This window comes from Nipponia nippon, unplaced genomic scaffold, assembly GCF_047370975.1.
Source record: "Nipponia nippon isolate SJK-2023a ecotype South Korea unplaced genomic scaffold, ASM4737097v1 scaffold_7, whole genome shotgun sequence".
Lineage (NCBI taxonomy): Eukaryota > Metazoa > Chordata > Aves > Pelecaniformes > Threskiornithidae > Nipponia > Nipponia nippon.
Window position 1 is genome coordinate 47095332 of NW_028262391.1, and position 13875 is coordinate 47109206.

The window sequence follows — 13875 nt, forward strand, 5'->3', positions numbered from 1 at the left end:
GAATACCATCTAATCCAGAAAAACTAGAATTTAAGGAGGTAACCCAGGACGGTATAAATTCCCAAACCTCCATGTCTTGTTATCTTGCCCTTTGCTAGCTGTCTCTTATCTGCTGTTTTTATTAGCTTGCACTAGAAAGAACGATGAACTGCATCTTCCTTGTATTCAGTTCTTTTCACAGGATCCTGAAATGACTCTTGTATTAAAATCTTTATCTGCTGCTTAACTAAACAAATTGTCTTATCTCATGTTGCCCAAAGACAGAGGTGGGTAGTGACTGCCAGAAATCAAGTAGCATTGTTTTAATTTTCGATCTGCTCATCTATTCCCCCCATGACACAAACTGTGAGCTCTTCAGAACAGGACCTAGCTGTGTATGTTTGATTCTCTAAGACATCTTTTTTTGTAACGTAAATTGTGAGCTGTTTAGGACAGAACCTTGTTTTATTATTTATCTGTAAAATGTCTAGTATACATTTTAAAATATTTCGCTGTTTGTGTAACTGATATAAATAAATATCAAGTTTGTTTTAAGAAAAAATTTGGTCCAATTTATGTTGTAGTAGTTTCTCGGTATCTTTACATAACACTGAGACTTTCTCATGAAATAACTTATGGATTAAAGCTTGGAGGATCTAGCACTTTAGCTGACAGCACAGTATGTCTTTTAATTATTCTGCCTTGGATGAAGTATTCCTCTTTATTAAACTTACTTCTTTTATTAACATTGCACTGTTGTACTTGCCAAAAGGAGATTCAAAACATGCAACTAATTTTTTTGTTATGTTTAATTAGGGCTCAGCTCAGCAGTACAGAAACCTATGATACTGTTGGCTTACAGAAGAACAGAAGCATACTTGAAAAGAAACTAGACAACTTCTGGCTTTTTTCTCCATTTTTGCTTTGGTGGGAAAAGCTGTTGTGTTGCCTAAAGCTACTGCTGATGCAAAGAGCAGCTTTAGAGAAGGCGAGTTTGCCAACCCCATTTCTCTGAACTTGGAACTTTTTAAAAAATATCTGATATAAAAAAAAAAAAAGCCCAAGACAGTCAAAGATAAATTTTAAATTCTCTGGGCTTTTTTCCGGTCACTTGAATAAGCTTGTCTAAGAAGGTGTGCTAAAAATAGCAATAAAGGCGGGGAAAAAGGCCCCAAAGTTTTGGGGATGAGTTGAAAAAAAAAAATATGCCCCTCAAAACAGCTTTCAAAACCTACTTGATACTGAATATCTGATCAGACTTTTTATAAACCCAGTTATGAATGCTCTTAGGCTGGCACTTTTCCAGAACACAAACCCTTCAAGGGTGTGTGGATTAGCTAGAAACTGGAGTGTCTTTATCGTTGGCCTTTGATACTTGCTACTGATGTTAGGTAAATCCTTAATGATTTTTTGTGTGTGTGTGACTGTTGTAAGTTTTGTTGCCGTTGCTTCTATTTAGCTTGCCTCAGCTTTGCTATAAAATAGCGATGAAGCTACAGTAGCATGCACAAAAATGTTATTTCCTTAATAATGTGTTCAAGTAATGGTAATTATAAATAGACTGGCTTTATTGAAACAGATAAACAAAAAACCTGGTCACTTATCCCATAGTGACTAAACATTCCTGAATGATTACTTTCTGGGAAATAGTGTGCCCTAAATGTCATGTCAAATTTGACTACTCAGGTCTGATCTAGATTTCAGTGAGATGCTGGTTTGAAGTTGACTTATGTTGTGGGCAGATTTATTGTTTTCTGCTACTCTAGATTTCAGTTAAATGTTTATTTTGGAAGTGTTTATTTTGCAATAAAAATGGAAGTAGTGTATTAACGTAACTGTAGTCTAACAAAATATTTTTTATCCCTTATGAATATAAACATATGTAATTCTGGATAGAGTAATTTAGGTTTTTTACTAAAATTAGGGATATGAGTCACACTAAAATGAGTTCTGCTCACTTTGAGACAAAGTTGCTAGCTCAAGTTTCTTTTCAAATGTATATAACTTTTTGTTTGACTTGACTTCGTAATAATACATGTAGATGCACTTTTAGGTGGAAAGGTTATTTTTGTCTAGAAAACATGAAGTTGTGTGCTGAGTTGCTGCGTATTCAGATGCCTGTCTTCCCCCATGATATGCTATCTGTTATAAAGCAAAAAATTATATGCAAACAAAAAAATAAACTTTCTAATAAATTCTCCTTAAATATTAAATTATAAAGCCAATAAATTCTGATATGTTTTTTTAAATATAATAATTGATTTGTGTTAGGAAAACTGGCTGACCTGCTTGCAAGAAGCCACACTGTAATTTTTAAAGACAAACAAAAGAAAACATGGATTTATTCTATGTTTGAAGAAACGCTGAGGATAAAAAGTTCATAGAGAATAATCTTCGATTTCAGATGTGATGGTAAGATATGACTAGCTGCGTTAATTTCTGCTAATGATTTTAGTATTGGTAAAATGCCACTCTGGTATTGTCCATTGGAGTGATACAATACACTTTAAAACAATATTCAGGAAAAATTTGTTTGGGATTTGGTTGGAGCATGATCCTATCATTTAATAGATGAAGAAAGGCAAGATGAAACATGAAGGCTGAGACTTTTTTTTTTTCCTTTCATAAAGGAGTGTATGTTATTTAAACAGCTTTGGGATTAGTTGAAATGGAAGACGCATGTCTGAATCCTTTTTGACTGGGATTTTTCGTTAATGATGTAATTCTAATGCAAGGAGTAGATATGAAAGATAAAACTGGGATTTCACTGAAAATTCAGTTCTTATCTCTGATTCTCCGTGTCCTCCCTTCACTCTAATCCCTGGCCACTGTTCATCTATTCAAGCACCTAGCAGGACCTGTTTGTTTACATGACCTAGCAACTGAAAAAAAAAAAATCTTGATTGGGATCATCTGTGCAGTTTAGTATTAAATTTCAGTTTTGGTTCTGTCTCCCCCTGTGTTTTAATGAAGCTTCTTTAAGAATATCTAACTTATTTCAAACCCACAGTTTTTCAGGGTAGTCATCTCCGTGTATTTTAGGGACAGACATTTAATGGTTGGTGGGAATTGCCTTTACAGAACTAAAACAAGGTCTTATCATGGGCCATGTTAAGTAGCTTGGCTCTGTATTTAATATGCTGCATCTCACAATAGGGTTCATTCCAGACTGGAACCCCTGGCTGTTTTTGCAATATTGGATAGTAGCACCTCTACAACATAAAGGATAGGAAATGTGGGTTTGAATCTGCTGCTAGACTGTGCCTTTGGATAGCCGAGATAATTATCAGTGTTAGGTTTTAACAGAGCTGAAAGGGCTGAAGTCCAAGCTTTGTTCATATCTTGTGTAATTGCACTTCAAAGTGAGTTGGTGGGCATCTTTGGACAGTACAACTAGAGTAGATACCAAATCTGATTGCAACTTCGTGGCTCTTAGTCGCAGCATATTTGTAATGTATGTGCCTGACATAGTCACTGTTCTGTATTTTTGTTTGCTTGCAGCGTCTTCAGTTATGAATTTATCTTTCTTTGCCTCAAATGATGCATTTTTAACTTTTTACAGGAACAATGAGTCACAGATCTTTATAATCCCATCCATTTAAGGATGTTTTTTCATATTTGTTTAGTGTTGTGCTCCCTTCAGATGAAACAAAAGTTTGAGTTTTGTCAGTGACAATGGCAATGCACTTATTGTTAAGAATAATTTTGCCTTGCCCAGAACAGTACATTGCAAAGAAGCGTAATGTGCAATGGGTGCATGTTTTTAAGTTGGTTAGATGGAAAACAGAAGTGATGCATTAGTCATCCTGTTTCGTTTTCGTTGGCTTTTTCTGTGGTTCGTGGCTCCAAGAAAAACACGTTTGTCCAACTTACACACAAAGGGAGAGGCAGGATGTATCTTTCATATAACATCAAACTTTTCAATGAAAAATATCAGTATGTGTCATTACCATGGGCCTGCAGACACATGGAAACAAAGGCAGCATTAGTATTTCATGTGAATTGCTCATTTTAAATTTAGTCTCTTAAAAATATTTTGTGCTTTATTTGCTTGAAAACTTGCATTTGGAGCAACTTGAATAACGTGTCTCTAAGATTTTATCCTAAATATCCGTATTGAAGCAGAGTGATTGTGGCCGAGCAATCCTGATACAGAATGCATGGTGCTTTTTGGGCTCTGAAAAGTATGCGTTTGTCAGGGATGTGATGTTTTGCATATGGCTGCCATCACTCCATGTGAAAGATCTCTTGGATGTTGTACCCTTAAATGACCATCACAGGCAACGACAGCCTTAGTTGCAGAAGATTCTTCCCTAAATCACACATCGTTGTTGCCATATTTCAACCTGAAAAAGAGCTTGTAACTCCAAATTCTTCATCACTTTATCTTTAGCACATTTGAATCTGCTTTACTCCTTTTCTGAGGAAGTGTTGAATAAGATCTGATTCACTGTCACTGGCGTTTAGGTCTTCCAAGTTGAAATAAATCTAGTGATGTCTAGGAGACAAGTCTCTCTTTTTCCATTTATATGTCGTTCTCTTGGGTCCCAAAAATCAAAACCCACCTAGTCTGTTTGCTGAGATTCAGCATTTGGGATGAGAGTCTATTTTGGATTATAAAGATGATTTGTTGCAAGCTCTTGAGTGTTTAACCTTTTCACAACTCTCCTCTGTAGTAAAACTGGACTTAAATTGCATTTCATGTAGATTACATGTTGCATTTAAAAAAAAAAAAAGTATTACTATTGTATATTGTGTCATGGTTCTGCTCTTAATGTTTTTCTCACTTCCTTCCTTTTTAGCTAAAATTCAAGGTTACTCTCGATCCAGGAAAAATGTACAGTTTTGTTTTCAAAGCAAAGGGGGTTTGAAGGGATTTTTCTACCTGGAAAAATACTTTTGTGATACTTTTTTTACTTCTGCATTAAAAATACAGTAAAATCAAGTATGATTTGGATGGTGATTGGATGTTGCAGATGAACTTTCTGATGGTTCAGTAGAAATTGTTATGCCTTATCAGAATGTGAAGGCTTTAAAGAGATGCATACATACCTCCGTTTGATGGCTTGAAACTGCTAAGACTTTGCTGGGTCTGTGCATGCCATAGATTCTAGATAAGGTGTTGGATTTGTATTGTAGAAACACACTGGCCAAGCAGTGAGAATACTTTTCCTCTCCCAAAGATCTTAAACCAAAGTAGAATTGAAGTGCTACATACAGGCCTATGCTTAGTGCAAGAGGAAGTGTCTGAGAAATTGTTTATTCTTTTCTGGAAAGAACTCAGAGCAAGGAGACCAAAAAACCACGAAAATCGCATACTTCTTTTTACATTCTCCTCTGTATGACTTCTGCCTGGAGGAAGCATTTCTCTTAACTTGTATGTTTTGTACACTTATCAGTTTAAATGCAAACTCCTGAGCTAGTGGCTATACTGCCCTTGAGCGAAAGAGGCCAGAAAGTATTTTTTCATTTACGTTTAGTGCCAAGAATGTTTTAATTAAGGTTTCATATTTTCTGGATTGCAGAATTAATTTAAAAAGCTGTTGCTTTTATGTTATGAAAGTTATAAAAAATTATTGATCCTTCCCAAGAAGAACCAAATTGTACAAATAAAAAACTTCCTGTTCATTGGAAGTTGAATTTTTACTTGCAATATCATAATGCCATATATGGAAAAGAGATTGCTTTTCCAGCTACTGGTTTATCAAGGAAAGATTTTGTACAAGTCTTTTACCCATTTTATATTAAAAGAAAACAGAAATATTTAAAAAAACCAAACAGATCTATTCTGAAAATTAACTCACTTCAGTCTGCAAATGGGACATCTGTCTGTTCATAAGAACCCAATAGATGTTTGCTGCAATTCAGAAAGCAACATGAAAGTTTGAGAACAATGTAGTGGGGGAGAAAGAAAGACCTGAACACAGCTGTGAAAGTAATACACACTTTTAGTGATGTAATATGTTTATGCTTACAAAATCCAAGTTGCTTTCTGCTGTTCTACAGTCCATAAGTAATCCATCAGTGTATGCAAGGCCAGAAATACATAACACAAGGAGGCTAATGCTTTTCACTTCCAATTCCACAGAACACTTCTGTTCACTTACTTGGTCTTGCTGTGTTTACTGTAGTGGAAGGGAAAAAGGTGTTCTCGTGGACTCCCTTGTAGTTTATGCTCAAACTGCCTGTGATATAGAGCTCAAGGAAGGCTGGACTCATGACAGCTTTAAATCATTACTCAAGCACTTGTGGAGATGTCTTAGAATCTCAGGGCCTCCAGAGCTCTTCTGTTGGTGGAGAGAAAGGAAGAAATGGTTTTGAAGAAAATAAATGCAAACAAACCCTGTATGCTTTTAAATTGAGGACTAAGCTGTTACCAAGAAAGATAGCGTCACTGCTTTTCAAATGTGTTGCAAATGACAGAGCCAAGGTATCCTGGAGTGTTTTGGAGAAGGTAGGGAAGCCGAAGAAAACCTGCCATTGCCTGAAGTGTTTTTGAATTTCTTCTTGTGTATTCAAACTTCCTTATATTTGGAATAAAGGGATGTTTTAAAACATGTGAATGCCTGATGCAAATTCTTTACAAAATGTCCCCAAGGATAAATGGACTATATGCAGTCCACTTTATTTAAAGAAGAAATCGCTGAATTACTTTTCTAGTCAGTGAATCCCTTTCTCTGTTTTATAGAGGAGGTTGCACCGTTTGATGGAGCCATGTACTCATCTGGTGTATGTTGACACAATGTAGTTGGCATTAATTGAGCGACGCTAACTGCTCGTTAATTGAGACTGTTAGCTGAAAATCTGTCCCAAAATTCACTGATAGTAGTCGGCTGCAGAGAGACAGGAATGTGAGAGTATTGAATTGAACAATCATCGCAGAAGATGAAGAATGAAATTGAGTGCTAAGTTTGAGTCTTTATGAAAAGCATGCTGTAAGTAAAGGGTTTTAAATGTCTGTAGCAAATCCCATGCACTTGTAGCTCTCTTGTTAGTTCTGCTACCAGTCCTTTAGGTTCGCTGCTGATGTAGAGAGCTGTGCCATAATGTTTTTCCTCATGTGTGGCTGGTTCTTAAACGGGATTGTCACTTTTGAGTGTCAGATTAGAGCTTGTTTGCTAAAGCAACAGCAGCAAGAGTAGTCGGTCTCAGGACAGTCTTGTCTCTTGAGATTTCCAGGGCAATCACGTGAAATTTATCTTCATTTTAGAAAACATGTGCTCAACACTGTATAGAGTATTTAAATATACTAGGACTGCTTTTCCAAAGTGTACGTTATTTAAGCATGTTGTTCTATCACATTTGGGGAAAGTATCTGTCTTATTCTTTGTAACTGTCTGTCCTTGATGCTCAATTGTATTATCCTCTGCTGTTTTTCTAACATGGTGTTTCCTACTTTAAAAAAAAACAACAAACACAACTAGCATATAACGTGTGATTTTTCTATAAGAAGATATTCAAGTTTTGCAGCTTTTTTTGAGCTGCCTACTTTGAAATCTGAAAACTGAAGCACAGAAAAATATATCATTGCGGCTGGGCAGTTTCCTTCAGCCACGTACACCCTTTGCCAGCTGTTGCAGCTAGGCAGAATGTAAATGGCAGTAGTTCTTGTCGGCAGTAGGCTGGGCTATCTGTTTTAGCTGGGTTAAATAGCTTTGCAGCTGCAATACCCCAGCACTATAGTACAGGGAAAATTCACCACTGGAGGATATGATTTGTCCTGGAAAAGATACTAGCGTCATTGCTGTTAACGTTCCTACATTGTGAAAGGGCTGTGTCTCTGTGAGAGAGCACGTTGGTAGCTGCAGTCTCAGATTAAGTGAAGTTTTAAAGAAATGTTTGGTTCTTTTGAAGTCCATGGAGTTGCTTATGTGGGTAGAATTAAGGTTGTTCTGGTTCCTTAATTATGCACATCCTTAACATAGTTATTTAGATTTCTCTTTCTATTTAACCCTACAGTGATTTTCCCTTTTTTTTTTTTTTTTTTTTTGAGGTTTTACTGTTTGGGCATTTATGATGTTTGTGGTTTAACTTTGGTGTATGACACCACATTCAATGTGGATTTTGATTCAATGTAGATTATAGATAGGCAAGGTTTTTCTCTTCGGAGTTTAAATAGTTTTGTACTTTAAATACTCAATCTCTGTGTTAGGCCGAGGTTTTAAAATTTACTGTATATTGAAAACATGGCTACATTTTGCTGAAAGACAAATGTTCTTGGCACACTTTAGTTTAACACAATGAGTGTGTTAAAAGAGTAAGTTTTCCACTATGCTAGAAGCTTTTCTCCACCTGTTTAAGCTATGTGACACTGGGGGAGGAAAGAAGCCTTAATTTTTGCAGCAGAAACAAAAAGCTAAAGCCGTGAAAGGACTTGAATACTGAGGTGCTTCCAAACTCCTCCTTCAGGTGTTTCAGTTAGAAATGGCGTTCTTCTAAGCTCCTGCATAGTTGTTTCTTAAACCGTAAAGGTACTTAATTGTACTGCTTAATGAGGATTTTCAGGTCTATGAAGATTTATTTTAAGGACATATGTAAAAATGCTTGCAGTAGTTGGTAGGTAGATCATACTTAAACTCCAGTGAGCTCTATGAAGTAGACGTTGTGTTACCTCTTCTTCTTGATATATTTCATTTGGTAGATGGTCTGAAAAGATGCCTTATGAATTATACTCCACACAAAGTGATAGAAAGACCAAGCAGTAATAGTTATATACCATCCCTACCTTATAGCCAGCAATTCAGTAGTTGAATTGGAACCTTTTATGTGGTTGGGGGCACCTGGATTTGTTTTCCTCCTTTTGCATAAATCTAGCTGTCCTAAATACAGTGCAAGTGTGTTCCTGAATGAGTTAGTAGTTTAAAATAAGTCTGATGGGGAGAGACATCAGCACTTGACCTGTGGCAGTATTTTCAATGGAAGGATGGACTGCTGCTTAAAAATCTTCTGAAAAGAGTTTTTTAAACACATAATTTCATGGAAAGATTCACAACATGTCTGCCTAAGGGTGAAGAATCATCCTTTGGTAGCCCAGAAGAGAGTGAGTACATCCTAAAGAGGAGTGTTTAACACTCATCTCCAAGTTTTCAGGGAAAAATCAAGGTGGTATTAAAATTAACTAACGTTGCAGCATGTAACTTAGTTAAATTTTAATCTTTCTCAGTTTAGTTTATAATGAGAATCAAGTTAACTGTAACAGAGAATGGAATGGAATTTATTATTTTGCACAGTGTGACATGGGGTAGGGTTAGCAAAACATCATCATGCTTAGCTAATTAAACTGGCCGTCAGCTCTGGATCTTTGTGTAACAGTAGAAAAACTGTATTCCCAGGCATTCCAACTAGTTTTTAATATGATGGTAAGCTGGTCAAAATAAGTGTGTTGTGCGTGTTTTTTTGTTTTTTTTTTTTTTTTTTTTGTGCAAAACAAGAAGCATACAGCTAGTTAATAGTACACTGGTACAACATGTCTTACATTAGTTACATGAAAAATTCTAGTTAAATACGCTTAAAGTGGAATTAGGAACAGGGGAAATCTTTGCATATGCTGTAGCTGAATTCATGTGCATGCAATGAATTACCCAGGTAATTAAAGTTGCTTGGTGGAATGAATGGCTTTAAAAGAGATACAAGAAAATTGCTTGGACTTAAATACCGTTAGTATGTAATTGCAGAAAATGGTATAAATTCATCTTGGTGTCTGTTGTTTCTATAATGTAAGTTATGTCTTGTGCTGTAACTGAATTTTGTTGCTTCAGGGTGTTTTGGAAGTGAGACAGCCCCTCTTAATAGGTTTTTTGGTAAACAATTTTTAAAAGGAAAACATGAGCATGCTTTAAATGTCATAAAGCTAAACCAAATACCTCTTCTCTTTGACTTCTTCGCATACTCAAATTGCTGGGCATTTCAGTTTTATTCTTCATTTTCTAGTTTAAGCTTGTCTAATTGGAACTCATTAAGCTATGTTATGCCTCTTTCAGCTAGATGGAAATTTCTATCATTGTTACAGTTCTCCATGGAGATGGGCACCCAGTGATGTTACTGAATACATCACAAATATTGTAGTAGCTCACCCCTGATAGAAACCCAATTTCTGGCTCAGTTCTCTACACTTCATGGGCATTCTGCACTCCCAAGAACTCATCATCTCCTGGTATAAATTGTCACAGATTTTTTCCAATTAAATGAAGTTTACCTTGGACTAACTTTTATGCAGCTTTTCATTAATGAATTGAACAGTGAAACAGAGTACGCTTACAAAGCTTGCAGATGATGTCAAGGTGGAAAGATCTGCAGCTCTTGGTGGACAGTTTCATAATTTGAACTGATCTCGCTAAATTGCCGTACAGTCCCAAATTAACAAACTGAAATGAAATCTGAAGTCTCCTTTTAGAAAGGAGAAATGAGGTGCCCAAATTCAGAATGGGAAAGAAATGATTAATAGTATTGCAAAAAAAAAAAATTGTGTACAGTCATTTAGAAATTCATTGTATATGGATGAAAGAAAAAAAAAAGGGAATATGGATTCATGTTGCGCTATAATTGCAGCAAAGTGTGAACTGTCTGTCCACTTGTTTCAGATTTAGAAAGAATGTGCTTGCAGATTAAGTCATATCAGTGAGTTGGGCAAAAGAGGGAATTTTTCAGGGATTATTTTTTCTCTGTATCATCTGGTACATCCAGTGGCCTGTTTAGCCCCATGATACTGTAACCAGTATATCAAAGCTGCATGGCATTTGACTGGTTACTGATAATGAGAACAATGGTGAAAAATTGTTCTCCATCTATCAGTTGATGAAGGGACAAAAAACAAGTTGATTTAACACAGAAAATTTAAGGAAAATTTTAGCGAAGATTTAAAAGTGCGTGGTTAATAAAACAGACATGTAGAGTACAGATCCGCTTAGGTAGAATCTCCTTTTCTAAGAATGAGCTTGATAACCCACTCCCGGGAATGATTTAACACTTGGATAGTTCTCTGGTCCCTGGTTTTGTGCAGCAGTGTTCTACAGATGGGGTGGCGTTCGGATCGGAAAAAGGAGTAGTTATCTCCATGTGAGTTTGATTCTTATTCCCTCACACATCCCATTGGATGATCCCCCCCGCCATAGGTGGTCCTCAGATTGGTGAATCCAAGGATAACTGTGCATCTAAAGAGCCCAGAGCTCGGTTTTAGAATACTCTATCACTTTCAGTGTGATGTTGCCAGGCTTAATAGGTCTGCAGTCTTGCCTTTTGGCTCATTCTTCACAGTCAAACAAGTAAGGAATAAGCATAATCCTGCTCTTCTAACAGCTGAAGACACCGAGGCAGAGAAATTGAGTCTGCTTTTTGAAGATCCCAACCCTATTTTGCACAAAATTGTCCCAAAGACCTGCTCAAATTGAGGTGTCTACATTTTTTTTTTTATGTATGCTCTTAAAAGCTGGGTCCAGGTGACTATCAAACAGATAGTCAGACTGCAGGTAGTGTTAGTGTACTTAATTGTCTGGCTCACCTTTTCAGGTAATTTTGTAGCTCTGTTTTGTTCCTGAGATCTATTTCTGACTAGGAAAATGTTTTATCGTAGGTTTTGAAACTGCAAAGTCTCTTGCACTGCATGGGGCACATGTTATCCTGGCCTGCAGAAATATGTCAAGAGGCAATGATGCTGTACAACGCATTCTTGTGGAATGGGTAAGTGAATGTATATAGTGTCCAACACTAAGCTGTGTTTTTCAAGATGTGAAGTCTTTTGTGCAGTACAAGCCGTTAAATAGATATTGTGCTGCTGTGCAAGAGTCTAAGGAAGAAGGCATTTGTCTTATTTTGTAATATCCTGTTCAGTCACTGGTATATAAGTGATAGAGATTTTTCATTTCATATGACTGTATTGGACTGCAAGGCTTGACGTGCTGTTATCCATGTTACATACAGATGCTTTGTAAGGGCAAAAATGTTTGAAAGAACCACTGAGGCATGTTTCATAGTTCATAGGACGTTTCCAGAACCAAAGTGTATAACTGAAGGAGAATGTACACACTCGGATATTAGAGATAGTCATTATGTTGCCCATAGTTTTTATACTATGAGAGATTTCAGAGGATCATTCTTACACTTTTCAAAACCATGAGTGTTTCCCTCCTTTGCTTTCCTAGTCTATCAGGCCCAACAGCACTGCTGCCAGGCAGTTTTTTTCCCTTCCCATTTCTTCCCTTTCTTTCTTTTTTTTTTCTTTGTTTTTCATTTTGCCATGCAAATGCAAGCTTTTGAGTACTGTCTATTCTCTTGTTTCTCTTTGACTCCTAACTTCCCCTTTTCCTTTCCTTTTTTTTATTGGGGGGGGGGGGCGGGGAGAGAATCTTCTAAGGCCCTTATTAAAATTTATTCAGTGTTCTTAATTTATTCCTCCCACAATCATTTACTTGCTAGTAAGGATTGCAGGCTAGTTTTGTCTGAGCTTGCTATGACTGCTGGCTTCCAGGAGATAATCTGTTGACACAGTCCTATACACTTTACTTGAATAATAAACTGCAGGATCAGATTCTCGGAATTTTATTTTTTTCCTGCTAAAATTAGTGATGAGTGTTTTAGCTTTATTTCCCAAGCTCTGAAAATATTTCAGCTGTTCCCAGATGATATGGGAGAGCACTCAGTAGTATTAATATTTACACGTAAGTAGTCTACAGATAATTATAATATTTATTAGTGCAAAACAAACTTCTTATTTACAAGTAGAGTATTTCCAAATAAGTGATGCTTATAATGCTAATTTTTGTAACCACAAGTTTCTTCAAGAAACAGTCTTTGGATTTTGGCCTTTTTCTCTTGCCCAGATGATAATGATTTACAGTAAAGGATTGGGAGGGAAAAATATCGACCTTTCCCCTTCAGTACTTCACATTAAAGCTCTCTTTTTGTTTTTTATTTCAATAGCATGGAATTCCAAGAGAATTCCAACAGGGGCAAGCAAAGTGTGTGTTGCTTAAAGTTCATCTGTTGGTTCTCTTTCAAGACAACTGGATTTGGTGATATTTTGTCTTTTGAATTTAGTAGTCCCGGTCCAGCTAAATATGTATGTTTTTTTTAAACATGTATGGTTTTTTATGTAACTAAAATAAGGCGGTACTGAGTACCTTTTATTTTAAAAATATCCCGTTACCCCCTTAATTCTAAGCATATCTCTGAGCACTTTGAAGGCAATGGGAGTTAAGGAGTACTTGTCTTAATACCTATATTATCTCACCAAAAGTTAATGAATTGTTAATTGAATGAAGATCACTGAAGGTCAAATTACTTCAGAAACACTACAGTTATTTACTAACAGTTTTCAAATTCTAATTGTTCAGAAAAGAATCTCATCTGTAAACTGGGTAGCTGGAAAACCTTCAATGCATCTTTGTAATGGCTTTGTTGTTGTTTATTGAGAGGGACTAATTAACTTTGATTATTGCACTAATATTATGGCACTTTGACAGTCCTTCAGATTTATGACTCTGGGAAAATAAACAAATGAAATGCAGGTGCTGGAGCAGAAAGAATAAGTTATTACTGAACTTTAATTACTTGGAGTGTGTAACCAGGAGAGAATTAGTTGATGAATTACAAGATGCTTAAAATTTACATCAAATTGTAAGCAGTCTTGAGGAAAACAAACACAAAAACCTGCCCCAAAGTCAGCTACTGAAAACAAAGAGACAAAGATTAATTTGATTGATTGATACTAATATTAAAATATTGATGTAAAATATTAATTTTTAGCTTATAGGTGTAACTATGGAGCAGGAAGTTGTTAATTGAAAATTCTTTCCTCAAATGAAAGAGTTTAAGAAAAATGTCAACAACCTCTTTATATGGTTCAGATGAATTCTCAATATGTAGCTGCAACTACCCTGCTATGAAGAACTTCAAAGCATC

At 36.1% G+C, this 13875-nt stretch overlaps 1 protein-coding gene across 2 annotated transcripts in view; it reads left to right on the forward strand.

Moving 5' to 3' along the window:
* The window catches only part of WWOX (WW domain containing oxidoreductase), a 534876-nt gene that overhangs the window by 18977 nt on the left and 502024 nt on the right, over positions 1-13875 (forward strand). For both annotated transcript variants that reach the window (XM_087740305.1, XM_087740306.1), the window contains exon 5: positions 11549-11655. In XM_087740305.1, coding sequence (XP_087596431.1) covers positions 11549-11655 — 107 coding nt within the window. The remainder of the gene's footprint in view (positions 1-11548; positions 11656-13875) is intronic.